This window comes from Porites lutea, chromosome 5 (assembly GCF_958299795.1).
Source record: "Porites lutea chromosome 5, jaPorLute2.1, whole genome shotgun sequence".
Taxonomy (NCBI): Eukaryota; Metazoa; Cnidaria; class Anthozoa; order Scleractinia; family Poritidae; genus Porites; species Porites lutea.
This window is the reverse complement of record NC_133205.1, coordinates 3,898,936-3,912,369: the sequence shown is the minus strand read 5'-3', so window position 1 is coordinate 3,912,369 and position 13,434 is coordinate 3,898,936. Positions and strand designations below refer to the sequence as shown.

Genomic DNA, 13,434 nt, shown 5'->3' with positions numbered 1-13,434 from the left:
TGAAACCACACGAAATCAGTGAATCGCTCGTTCGTCCACGGCCTATTCGTATAAAAAAAACTATAACGCATTTCAAAAATATCCGGATCATGTGGATGGTCGGGTTCCGAGATTGACTCGAACTTTAAGAGCCGACAAACAAACAAGGCAGAAACAAAAACAAAAAGACAAAACCCATATATGGTTGGATTGACTTTACCTGTACAAAGAATACAGTCCATTAACAAAGGAAAAAATTGACACAAAGAGAGCACTTAGTAATAGCAATTTACACTGTAAAGAAACAATTCAATGCCATTTAATAGGGGTTTGAAATGGTAATTATTTATGCAAAACCCACGGCTTTGTAACTAGGACTAAGGTATAAGCTGTTTGCAAAGCAAACCCTGCGCCGCGAATGCAACAGCATGACCGCATTTTCAGCTATTTCGCACGCCATGAACATATCTCCGACCGCCTATACTCCATCTCACAATCTTGACAAAATACCGAATCAGTGGGCTTGGGATCTCTACTTGTACCTATTCACAACCCTGTTCGGTACTTTAGCGGTGATTTGTGCCGTTGCTTTTATTCGACAATGGATGCAGACCTCTCCGAGCCGGAATATGTATGGTCGCTTCACAACAGTTCAGTTATTCCTTGCTGCAACACTTAAAGTCATCGGCCACCTCTGCACGCCGACATCTTTAGGCGATGCAACTACTGAAATCTTTTTAGCATCGTTGCTAATAGAGACATTCTCAAAGGCTTTGTTGCTATCTGCGTTCAGTATTCTGCTTCTCATACTTCTAGAAACAACAAAGATTTCACTGGCCGCTCCAAGGCTCCAAAACATCTGGATGTTGCTTGGCATAACGGCTGTTTTTCTCGTAGTCCTGTTGACATTAAACTTGCTAGTCCTGTACGGAAGTCGAGAAATCTGGTTTTTAATTGCCAACATCGTTGTTTTCATTTGGGGATTAGTAATTTGCATCGGATATACTGTCGCAGGATATAGAATGTGGAGGAACTTAAAATCCTCGCGACAGCTTGGTCGGTCTACGAGCGAACTGAGATTAAAATACATAGTGAAGCAAGCATTTCTAGCAGCTTTTACGGCTTTGCTGATGCTAGCACTAGATCAATCGTTGGCCGCTAAAGACTACCTATTATTTGCAGAGAGACAGATAACTAGCAGAACAATATGGTCAAGGTATACACTCATATTTCTCAAAAGAAGTTGTGAGTTTGCGATGATGGCTTTGATATTTGGCATTGTCGTGTCCACTAAACATAGAGGCCGTTCTGTGCATGATAGCCCAGCAGTACAACTGGGAACTTTTGCGGAAGATACGACACTAACAAGCGAGAAATAAGCTGAAAGAAGCCGAGACGACAGCAATGCACAACTTAAAATTACTTTGCAATTGCGGAGGAGGCAAAGCTCCGCTGACGCAGTGAAACATTGATGAAGATGAAATGAGGAAATACGAGGAAGACCAACAACATATCAAAGTTCTAGATTTCTTCCAGTGTGAATCCTCGTCTCATGTAAGGTCCGAATTCCAGAATACAGGAAATTTTTGTTAATGGCATCCGGAATCCTGTTCGAAGAACTCGGCCCAATTACCGCTAATCCAGGATAACATTTTAATCTGTCTTTCTTATTCTTCTGGGTCCAGTTGTTCGAAGACCGATTAGCGCTTAACCTGGCGTTAAATTTAACCCTAGTTTCCTTTTCTTGTGTTCAAAAGCATTTTCTCAAAGACAATTTTCTCTGTTATTTTAAGAGCTTCCAATTATCAACTTGTAGACAAAAAGAATTAAAACTGAAATGCTTTTCAAGCTTTCAAATCTTAATTCAAATCTCGAACTAACCCTGGGTTATCTTAACCCAGCTTTGAACAACTCGGTCCGGCTGTTCAAAAGCATTTTATCGGAGAACTTTCTTTATTCTTTATAGAGCATCATATCATTACAATGCAGGCAAAAAGAATTAGACAAAATTTGCTTTTTAAGCCTTCTTATCTGAATTTAAACACCGCACTAACCCTGAGTTATCTTAACCCTGCTTTGAACAATGCGGCCCTGCAGAACCCAAGACTGTCTTACGTGATACGAAATACTCGAAAAACAACTCCCTTTGGCACCAGAGCCTGACTTCAAAAAGACTTCGGAAAGTCACCTCGATAAACCCCGCCTACTTGGCTCAAGTGATCGCGCATTTTATTTCATACCCCTATATTATGCGTGAACGAGGATGACCGCTAGTGGGAAGTTTCCCTATGGTTGATTATAAATTTATGCGTTTAAGTGGTATTGACGAATAAACACATCTGCAACAGTCCTGGTAGGGAAGGAACCCAACAGTACAACTCGGCTAAGCGTTCAAGAACGAAGTTCCAGCAGTAGAACCTTTCACGTAACTGCTCAAAATCAATGAGGAATAAAGCAAAAGTCATTTTAATCTATGTTTTAAATGACGCAACTGACAGCATAACTTTGAAGTTCTCCTTCACCCACATTTTACAAACTACTCTAACATGTCGATAGATCTACGTAAAATCGTGAACGCCAACCAGTTCAATTACGAACAGAAAGCAGCTGAGTAAAACGAATAAATCAAGAGCCATATTTCCTTTTAAAAGCCCATCTAAATTTTTCCTCCTGTTAAAACAAAATCCATCGGTCACTTTAGAAACTCAAACTCTGTTTGAAGAAAAGTGACAACCACCTTAGATGTCGTCGATTTGTAAATAGATGTCAAGTACAAAGTATGTTTTTTTAGTTGCCTTAAGAAAACAACACGAACAGTAAACTTGTCGCTCAAATTAACAGACCCTCAAGAATCATGTTTGGAATAGAAAGCCCAGTATTTCCATTTTTTTCATATTGGTTTGAAAAACAGAAGAATTCTTTGCAGACCCTTGTTCAGGATCCATTATGATAGCCCTTTAGGGATACATAGCGGATTTTTCATTTAGTCTTTATTTTTCAATTAAACTACATTGTATAAATTATCCGTCAATGTCAATGTAAACGTACTAAAATTTTGTTAAAATTCTAAAATTTTATGCAGTGATATTAAATTCAGAATGAAAGGCGACATTTATCAATGACATTTTGTCATTTGAATGACAAAAGTTATTTTTTCAATGATTTTTCTCAATTGGTGCAATACAATGAAGGAATACAATTGTCTGGGGATCTACGTACAAAACCAATCTTCGCCGTCTTGTCTCTTTGCAAAAGCGAGTTATCAGAATTATTTCTAAATCAACTTTCGATTCTCATTCAGACCCTATTTTCAAAGAATTAGAGCTACTAAAACTTTCCGATATTAGATAGCTAGAATTAGGTAAACTTATGTTTTCTCTTAACCATTCTCTTTTGCCTTCAAAGTTCAACAATTATTTTTCTTTAAACAAACAAGTCCATAGCTATGCCACTAGACACGCGAACGATTTTCACCTTCCCTCTTGTAGAACAAACCTCCGTAAATTTTCTGTCAGTTTCCAAGGACCTACTTATTATAACACTATAGAAAATGATATAAAAGAATCTAATTCTCTCCACTTATTCAAAACGAAATTGAAAAAAAAATTATATATGAATTATTAGTTATAAATCTTGTAGTAAATATAGTTATATTTCTTCCATGTCTGATATTATTTTTATACTTATTGTTACTTGTACCATACCTTATATTTTGTCGACTCAGTCTATGTAATTAGTTAATTTATACTTACCTTCATTGTATTTTGCTTTCGATCCTGGCCTTACCGTTACTGTTAACTTTATTTTTACTCTGAGGGAGCCCAATGTCTATAAGCCTCATGGTTTCTGTTTGGGCTTCCTCGCCACTTTCATTTGCTTTTGTGTAACTGTCTTGTTTTATCGTTATTTGTATTTTTGTGGTAAATCAAATAAAGTTAAAGTTAAAGTTAGTTCTCTTTGACGTGCTTTTTGTTGTTAAATTTTATTCTCTTTGGATTCAAACTCATAGTTAATCACTCACTACTACACCCAAAAACAAACGAAAATAACATTTAAAAAGGAAGAAAAAAAGGAACCACAAAATACATCTTGGGTGTACGTTCTTCTTTCAATCTTCAGTTAATGTTTTTAAATCTTTATTCAGCATTTTCACAACAACTTCGAATTTAATGTTATTCTACCGTTAGCGTGAGGTCAACATTTACCTTATTCTCGCAATTTTAAGTAATTTTGCCGCCTACACTTCTGGTACCACACTTACAGGCTCGGCTTTGTCTTCGTGACAATTCTAAAATTATCTATTTAAGTTGTGTCCCCTGAAAGTCTTCTCTGTATCTTGTCCTTTCTTCCCCTTTGTGATTCCTCACTGTACATTCGGTGAATGTTCCGAGCGTTATTGCCGGAGCGTCGTTCACAGAGTGGCCTCTGACTTTTGTCCACACGACGATCCAAAAGATCAAGGACATAACGGCAAACTCGACACTTTTTTCCAGAAACATGACCGCATACGTTGACCAAAACGACGCTCTACTAGGTACCCGTCTGCGTTTGTAAAACCTGTAGATTTTAGCAGCTATCAGGAGATCAAGTATTAACATCAGGGCAGCTAAAAAAGCTGATATAAATACTTGTCTGATAATATGTTTTAATCTTGGCTCGCCCGTAACGCGTCCTAGCTGCCGCGAAGATTTTAGGTTCCTCCACATTCTATATCCTGCAACGATGTATCCGATGCAAATTGCTATCCCCAAGATGAAGAGAATCGTATTTGAAAGTAAATACCAGATTTCTCGGAACCCGTAGAATACTAGCAAGCTAAATACCAGTAAAATTGCTGCAAAAATAGCCGAAATACAAAGTAAAACCCAAATGTTCTGTAGCTTTGGAGCTGTCAGTGAAGTCTTGGTTGTTTCTAGAAGTATAAGAAGCAGAATGCTAAATGCAGATAGCATCAAAGCTTTCGAGAAGGACTCCGTGAATAAGGCTGCCATGAAAATTTCCTTTGGCGCATCTTGTAAGAACAGTGGAGTGATGAGATGCCTGAGAAATTTGAGCGTTGCAGCAAGTAGTAACTCAACTGTTGTAAAGCGGCCGTGAGCATTTCCGTTTCTAACAGCCTGTACCCACTGCTGAACGAAAGCAATGAAAATAATAACCGCCAATGCTCCGAACAGTGTTACGAATGTGTACGAATAGAGCTTCAAAGCCCAATGATCTGAGAGTTCATCAGGATTAGAGGATGGATTGTACCTGTTCGAGGGTGCGTTTTTGAACAAAGTATCTCCAGAATTCTTGTTTTCTGGCATATTTAGAAAACTGTACCTTGCCAGCAGCCGATTAATAAACCATAGCTATTCTGCCAATCTTTGTACGTACACTGATTTAGTATTTCCGTTTTTTGTAATTATATCACACGTTTTTCCCGTCATGACGTCATATCTGAATTTTCTTAGTACATGGAGACAGATCATGAGTTTTCAATAAAGAGATATAATTGCCCCGGGGCAGATATATTACCCCTTGACGTGTTTCTGGAAAAACGTGATGAACACTTTTCACGTTTTCACGAGCAAGTCTTTAGCGGAATTCTTGTAAAAACTTGAGAGATTTACATCGTAGGAAATTGTGCACAGTGGTTTGATAAATCCAAGTTTTTTTTAACCACTCAGAAACAGGCTGTTAGACAGAGTGTTTGTTTCTCGACTGATTGAAATGCGTCCTGTGTTACTTCCCCTATTTTGTGGCCGAAATGAGCGACCGCGTTCAAACCCATTAAAGTAGTGATTTGGGATTCCGTTCATGGCCAACGGGGAACGCCAGTTTTAAGCACACGACAACCCTACTAAGTTTTTTTCCTTTATTTGTCCTTTATTGTTAATCTTGTGCGCACAAAAATACGTTTTTTTACAACGGCTTCATCCTTAACAATTATCTTGTCCATTCCAGCTCGAAACATAATTTTGATTGACAAGAAAATTACTGTCTTGACTCGTACGTGTTCCTTTTTGAGAAAAACTAGTTCCCAGCTGGTTCTTTCTACATGTTCTTAATACACATCATTAGCATATGGACTCCTCTTATGATAAACATCTCTCTTAACTGATTACTGGCAAATTACCGGATAGTTTCTTAAATATGTCAGAAAAACGAATTTCGGAGATACTCTTCAAAACGTATCCTCGAATGAGCATGTACAATTCATCCTTTAATCCTGACGAACTCTCAGATCATTGGGCTTTGAAGCTCTATTCGTACACATTCGTAACACTGTTTGGAACATTGGTGGTTATTTTTTTCATTGCTTTCGTTAAGCAATGGGCACAGGCTGTTAGAAACGGAAATAACCACGGCCGATTTATAACAGCTGAATTACTACTTGCAGCAACGCTCAAATTTCTCAGACATCTTGTCACTCCACTGTTCTTACAGGATGCGCCAAAGGAAATTTTCATGGCAGCCTTATTCATAGAGTCCTTCTCGGAGGCTTTGGTACTATCCGCATTTAGCATTATGCTTCTTATACTTCTACAAACAACCAAGACTTCACTGACAGCTCCAAAGCTACAAAACATTTGGGTTTTGCTTTGTATTACGGCTGCTTATACAGCAATTTTACTGGTATTTAGCTTGCTAGTATTCTGCGGGTTGCGAGAAATCTGGCATTTGCTTTCGAATTCGATTCTCTCCATCTTGGGAATAGCAATTTGTGTCGGATACATCGTTGCAGGATATAGAATGTGGAGGAACTTAAAATCATCGCGACAGCTAGGACGTGTTACGGGAGAGCCAAGATTAAAATATATTATCAGACAAGTATTTATCTCAGCTTTTTTAGCTGCACTGATGCTAGTGCTGAGTATTGTACTGGACGCTAAGGACTACAGCTTGTACACAGGGAGACAAGTAACTAGAGAGTGGTTTTGGTCAACATATGCAATCATGTTTCTAAAAAGAAGTGGCGAGTTTGCCGTAATGTCTTTGATCTTTGGAATCGTCGTGTGGAAAAAAGTCAGGGGCCGCTTTGTGAATGACGCTCCGGCAATAACGCTCGGAACATTCAGCGACGACACAACGAGTAAACACCACAGGGAAGAACAAGACATGGATAAGACTATCATAGTGCACAAAGTTAATTAATAATTTTGGAATTGTCGTGAAAAGACAGAGACCGCAGGTGAAAAAATTTACTCACACTTACGGGAATACGACTAAAGGTCGACAGTACGTTACAAATTCGAAATCATTAAAATTTGAGATTACCGAATGAGCAAATCCGGCCAATCCTGTGAATATAGATGAGACATTGAGTGAAGTTCGAAAGAAGGACGTACACCCAAATGTATATAGTGGTTCAATTTTTTTCTTTCTTATAAATCTTATTTTCCTTTGTTTTAGGGTAGTGTAATAAGCGATAATGGCCTTGCAGCTAAGGAAATAGTAATAAAACTAACGATAAAATTGATTTTTAAAAAAACTCATCAAAGAGAACCTATTGCTCAATTGTGAAAAATCATTAATTAAATAAAAAATATGACCAAACTCCCAACTTAAATATCTTTGTTATTCAAATGACCAAATGGAAAATGTCCCATCGCATTCTGAATATCATATCGTTGCAGAAAATTTTAGAATTTAAAGAAACTACAAGACATTTACGGTGACATATACTAACAATGTATGCACGGCAGTTTAATCAAAAAATATATATATTAGAATAAAAATGTGGTGCACAAAGCAGCTGAGCAAATTACCCTGTGGTATTGGCCTGAAGGCTAACCTTAATGGATCAGAAATTAGGGTCTGAAAGGCAATCTTGCGTTTTTCAACTCAAAGAAAAAAGTGGAAATATTGGGCTTTTTATTCCAAAAAGGATTTGTTTACGTCAGTTAATTGAGAGAAAATTGAAGTATTCTTATTGTTTTTACAGCAAGTGAAATGAAATACTTGACTTTGAACTCGAAAAAATTGCAAAAATCGAGAAAAGAACAGAAAATTACAGCCAACGCACTCCTTGCGAACACTCTTGTAGGCAAACAGTTCCACTCAAGACCAGTACTGCAACACCTCATTGATCAAGCATTGACCTCACGTAGAATAAATTTAAGGTAGTACATGATCTAAATGAGGTATCGGTAATAAATAACATGTGTCAAACTTTGGCTAAAAGCTCTCGTGAATGACTGCCCTTATAATGTAAAATACGCGTTTCACCTGGTCGCTCACGAGAGCCCGTTCTCGTAAACGACCACCTCTGAAGCTGCGAACACATTTTTGAATTCCCAAGGAAGTCACTTTGAAACTTTGACCATAATTCAGAGCCGAGTGTCTGTTACTATTGTTCACTGTTCGATCATTTTTAAGATTCTTGTTACCATTCGTCAAACAAGTTTTTAGAAGTTTCAAAAGGGGAATTTCGGCCTTTGTGGAGAAACCTCCGTTGTCACAGTAACTTAGTGCAAGTGTCATAAGTTGTCTAGGCAACTTGGTGGAAGTGGCGCAAGTGCGGGCGTTGTACAATTAGCAGTGAAAATATATTTACATTTATTGTTCATGCATGTTTCATGCAGCACAATAAAATCTTAGCAAATGAACACAGAAAACAACCTTGACTTAAAACGCTTATAAACGCAGTGGACATTTTCTCGGGGTATCCAGGTGCAGAGGGAATCTTTCCTAGCTGGGAAGGGTAGATTCTGGTCCGTCAGAAAAGGCCGATGTTACAGGAGATTAACTGCCTTAGTTCAAAAGCAAATATTGGAAACAAAATGAGCACGCATACAAAAGCAAAAAAAAATTGGTTATGATAAAGATCATAAAATTTAACAAATGAAATAACAAATAAAATAATTATGCGTTTTTTTCTGAATGAATATCAAATAGTGATGGAAGAGCAGGTTATTAAAAATCGGTACTTTATATCAGAATTGTCCACTGAAGCGATTGAGAAATATTAAACGTCGTAACAGCTTTTAGGAAGATCAGTTATAAAAGGAAATTTTGAGTTTAAATTGGCAGCTGAAACGACTGTTCAAATTAACCCATGTTGCTGTTGAATAGAAATTTAATAGCAGCCAGGAAGAAGCGTATTAATAATTAAAAGGCCATTTGCGTTATTTTCTTTTCGCTGGAATACGTGGTTTGAATAAAAATTAATCATTTTTTAGTGATATTAGTAACTAACAAAGAAAGCCTCTATTGGTTGCTTAAAGGTACCATGCAGGTGACCATGGACGATTTTAACCACGTAGCGATAGTTGGAAGGATTCAGCGCGTTTCCGAGTAACGTCTTTAATTTTCATTCCCTTGACTTGTCTGCTTGGTAAATTAAAATCACACCATTCGATCGGACAACTCGTTTGTTTTAACTTCAAAACAACCCTTTCTAATACAAACATTGCTCGTTAAGGTTTATATTTAACAAACACGAGAATAACGCATTAATATGCAGGTTTTATAATTGATGATCAACAGCCAAGTAAAGCACATTAATTTTTTAACAAATTCGGTATTTGAAATGGTCCAATCTCAATACCCTCGTGTTTAAACTGCAGCATGGAGAAATTGGACAACTCAAATAGCAGCGCGCAATCGACTACCAGGGCTCTTTCAACAACCATACATCATACACCGTCACGTTCTCGCAAATTCTTCGATCATTGGTCTTGGGACTTCTACATTTACTTATTCGTCGCTTTGTTCGGAGTTTTCGCCTTGAGCTGTTTAGTTGTCCTTATTAGACAATGGACACAGGCTTCACATAGCCACGGTATTTACGTTCGTTTCACAACTTTCCAGTTGTTTATTGCTGCAACGATGAAAGTCGTCGCTTTACTCTGGAGCCCGAAAGTAATTGATGATGCTCCAAATGAAATATTCGTAGTATCTCTACTCGTAGACTGCCTATCCACGGCCTTGATGCTGTCTGCATTAAGCATACTGCTTCTCATACTGCTAGAAACGACAAAGACATCGCTTGCCGCCCCAAAGCTTCAAAACATCTGGGCCTTGCTTGGCATAACGGCCCTTTTAACAGCAATTATGCTCACATTCAACTTGCTGGTCTTGTTGCACAACAGAAAATTTTGGCGTTTTTTTTCGTACATACACCTCTTCATCTGGGGATTGATAATTTGTGTAGGATACACAATGGCAGGGAGAAGAATGTGGAGAAACTTAAAATCCTCGCGACAACTAGTTCGCTCTACGAGAGAAAGAAGATTGCAAAAGATCATCCAGTTGGTGCTTTTAGCACCTTTAATAACCACAGCATCGTTAATACTGAATCTCTGCCTTGCTGCTAACAGTTACGGGATATTAAAGGGCTTAGAAATCGCTGAAAAGACAATTAGGTCAAGGTATGCTATAAAGTTTCTTCGAAAATTATGCGATTTTGCCATCATGGTTTTAATCTTTGGTATCGCCATTGGAAAGAAATCCCGAAGTTGTCCGCTGAAAGAAGAACCGGCGCTTCAGCTGGGGACGTTCACTGTAGACAGAACAAAGGTAGACGATGAGGTATAGATTAGCGTACCAGAGTGCTTCTCAAATTTGACCAAATATATCAAGACTCCTCAATGTAAGGCCCAAAAAAAGGAAATACTGTAGTACCTCAAACAGAAATGTGCCACAGTATTTACAAGTCCCGAATATAGTACCAATACAGCGTCCGTCTTCACATGACGTCACGGCGGCCTTATTGGTGTCTCAAAACAAGGATACGGCGGCCATGTTAGTGTTCCTAACCAATCATGAAGGAGTTGAACTCTATTTTTGTATGTAAACGCCTTCTTTTGTTCCGATAAATTTGCATAGATGCTGGCCACGGGAGTGAAAAGACTCTGTAGAAATTCATTTTGTACTTCACTGATTCATAAATTAGATGTTTTTTTATCAAAACAAAAACAAAATCAAGCAAACAAGCTGGTCGCGGTGATTGATTGGACAGCTGAAGTTGTCAGTCGTGAACGGTCTTGGCTGATCAATGTTGCAAATTTACAGAAAAACAGACTGCTTTACTTAATATACAGTTTTGTTGTTTCCGTTTTCATTTTGCAGTTTTGGGAAGAACAAATAAAAAACAAAAAAATAAACCGAGTGAACTGTCTATTCAGCAGCTGCAAAAGATCGTTGTTATGACAGCCTAAGTTGCAGTCGGGCTTATCACTCGAGGCTTGCGTAGATAGAGAACTCGAAGACTATATATCACTGTTCACAGGCTAGGATTTAGGCTGTCTAAGACGCAGGCTAGGTGATATAAAATTGGACTTAAAATTGTTACATTTAAACGGCGGGTGAAACAAACGAATATGAATGTAATCATCGAATCTGTGTAATTAACTTAAGACCCCAGGTCTGTTAAGACCCTGAAAAAGTAGATTTGACCTAGATTCTTTTCACGTTTCTGACGTTTTAAGACTCACAAACACGACAAGACTGCTGGAAGGTGTCAAACAAGACTTTTAAAGGAGGGACTTTTTTAGTAATTATCTTTCCCACGACCAGATTAATAACGACAAGCTAGACAAAAGGTTCCGGCGCTAGAAACAAAACAAACTCAATTATATATGACACTAAAACAATCGTCACAAGCAATACATCTGCATGCAAAAAAGCGGCGAAAACAGACACTTCGGTAAACACAGCAGTTAGAAAGGTGAGAGATCAAAGAAGGTCGAATAAATTGAGAGCGTCTTACAATGCTGCAGGACGAAAAGTCATCAACTACATCTCCCTTAACAGAAAGTCTTCAAAAATTCCTCGATCACTGGGCTTGGGAGTGTTACACTTACATATTCGCTGCGTTGTTCGGTGTCCTTGCTCTGTGTTGTCTTCTAGTGGTTGTTCAGCAATGCATAAGGCCTAAACCCAACAAAAGGAACATCCACGGTCGATTCACTACAGCCATTTTATTTCTAGCCGCGACTCTTAAGACAGTCGCACTAGTTTGGAGCCCAATATCGATGAACAATGCATCGATTGGTACATTCATAGCATCGCTTCTTATGGACTGTTTCTCAATGGCACTGACTTTGTCCGCGTTTAGCATCTTACTTCTCATACTATTAGAAACGACTAAAACTTCACTTGCCGCTCCATGGCTTCAAAACATCTGGGTGTTGCTAGGTATAACTGCTTTTTTATCTTCAATTATGCTGACATTTAATCTGCTGGTCTTATATTCAGACCGAGCATTCTGGTACTTTGCTTCGTACGTGGCTATCTTCATCTGGGGGATACTAATTTGTGCTGGTTACACATTAGCGGGTTACAGAATGTGGAGAAACTTAAAATCATCGCGACAGCTAGGCCACTCTATAAGGGGAGGCAGGTTAAAGAACATTATCATTCTCGTCTTTTTATCTCCCATTATTTCTGCCGTTTCGCTCATACTGAGCATTTGCATGGCGGCTAGTGATTACGGCATCTTAGTAGAATTGGAAATCAACAGCAAGACCATGTGGACACGTTATACGTTGACTTTCTTGATGAGAGCTTGCGAGTACATCATATCGGTCTTAATTTTCGGAACGGTTATACAAACCAAGTCGAGAAGTAATTCTGTGGGAGTGACATCAACCGTTCAAATGGGAACATTTGTCGAGGACAAGACGACCAAAACGACAAAATATCAACCGGGTGACGAAGAAATTGAATCTTTGAAACAATAACGAGAACGAATTCCTCGCGTCAGATTTTCTGAAAGGGACGAATTCACGGAGCAGGTGAGAATAAAAAACGACGAATTAAAAAAACGATGAAAACAAACATGGAATTCCGACAGGATGAGGAAGAGTAAACACAACATGAAATCTACGGCTAAACTCTGATATTCAGTGACGAGATTTAAGTCAAAGATGGAGTCGAAATAAAATAGATCACAGAGAAGCGCAAGAGTTGTAATTTGTGCATGAAATGCTTAATTGATAACTTTAAGGGAAAAACACTATACGCACCATTATGTTATGGCGAAATTTCTTCAGCAAAACATTTAACTTGTCTTACTTGTTTTTAAATATTTTGAGAAGCAGATCGGTGATTCGCGTTCACAGGTTACTCGTGGAGTAACTTTGCAAAAAGTAAAAAACTGCTCGCAGTCTAATGATGTATAACATATTGCCCAGAACATAAAATAGAGCGAAAGAGGGTGGTCGCACATTCTCTGTGACAACTTCTGTAAATATTTTAAAGAGTGCTGTACATAACCAAATTATATTAGGTCAGTTTAGGGATAGAATTTTTACTCCTTTTCTAGATCATAATTTTTAAATTATGTAGCAATTTTTTCGTTTAGTATTTATATCTTAATCTCATGTATTTCTTTTGTCTTGTAATATATTACTAATTAAGTCAGTCTTCGGTCATCTTAAAAAGCGCAGAACAGCATGAGTGCCCTTTGAGGAAGCCAGACAGATTCAATGAGAAGTGTGATCAAATGTAGTCATATAATTGGACACA

At 38.1% G+C, this 13,434-nt stretch overlaps 3 protein-coding genes across 3 annotated transcripts in view; 2 read left to right on the top strand and 1 right to left on the bottom strand.

Moving 5' to 3' along the window:
- The window catches only part of LOC140937050 (DNA repair protein RAD50-like), a 47,054-nt gene that overhangs the window by 7,503 nt on the left and 26,117 nt on the right, over nucleotides 1-13,434 (bottom strand). The window lies entirely within an intron of this gene.
- On the top strand, nucleotides 9,362-11,034 carry LOC140938541 (uncharacterized). Its single transcript, XM_073388024.1, has one exon. It carries the CDS (start codon nucleotides 9,532-9,534, stop codon nucleotides 10,498-10,500), a length of 969 nt encoding a protein of 322 aa, XP_073244125.1. The 5' UTR covers nucleotides 9,362-9,531; the 3' UTR covers nucleotides 10,501-11,034.
- LOC140937049 (uncharacterized) lies at nucleotides 11,130-13,011 on the top strand. The gene has a single exon (XM_073386579.1). The coding sequence runs from the start codon at nucleotides 11,676-11,678 to the stop codon at nucleotides 12,645-12,647; it is 972 nt and encodes a 323-aa protein (XP_073242680.1). The 5' UTR covers nucleotides 11,130-11,675; the 3' UTR covers nucleotides 12,648-13,011.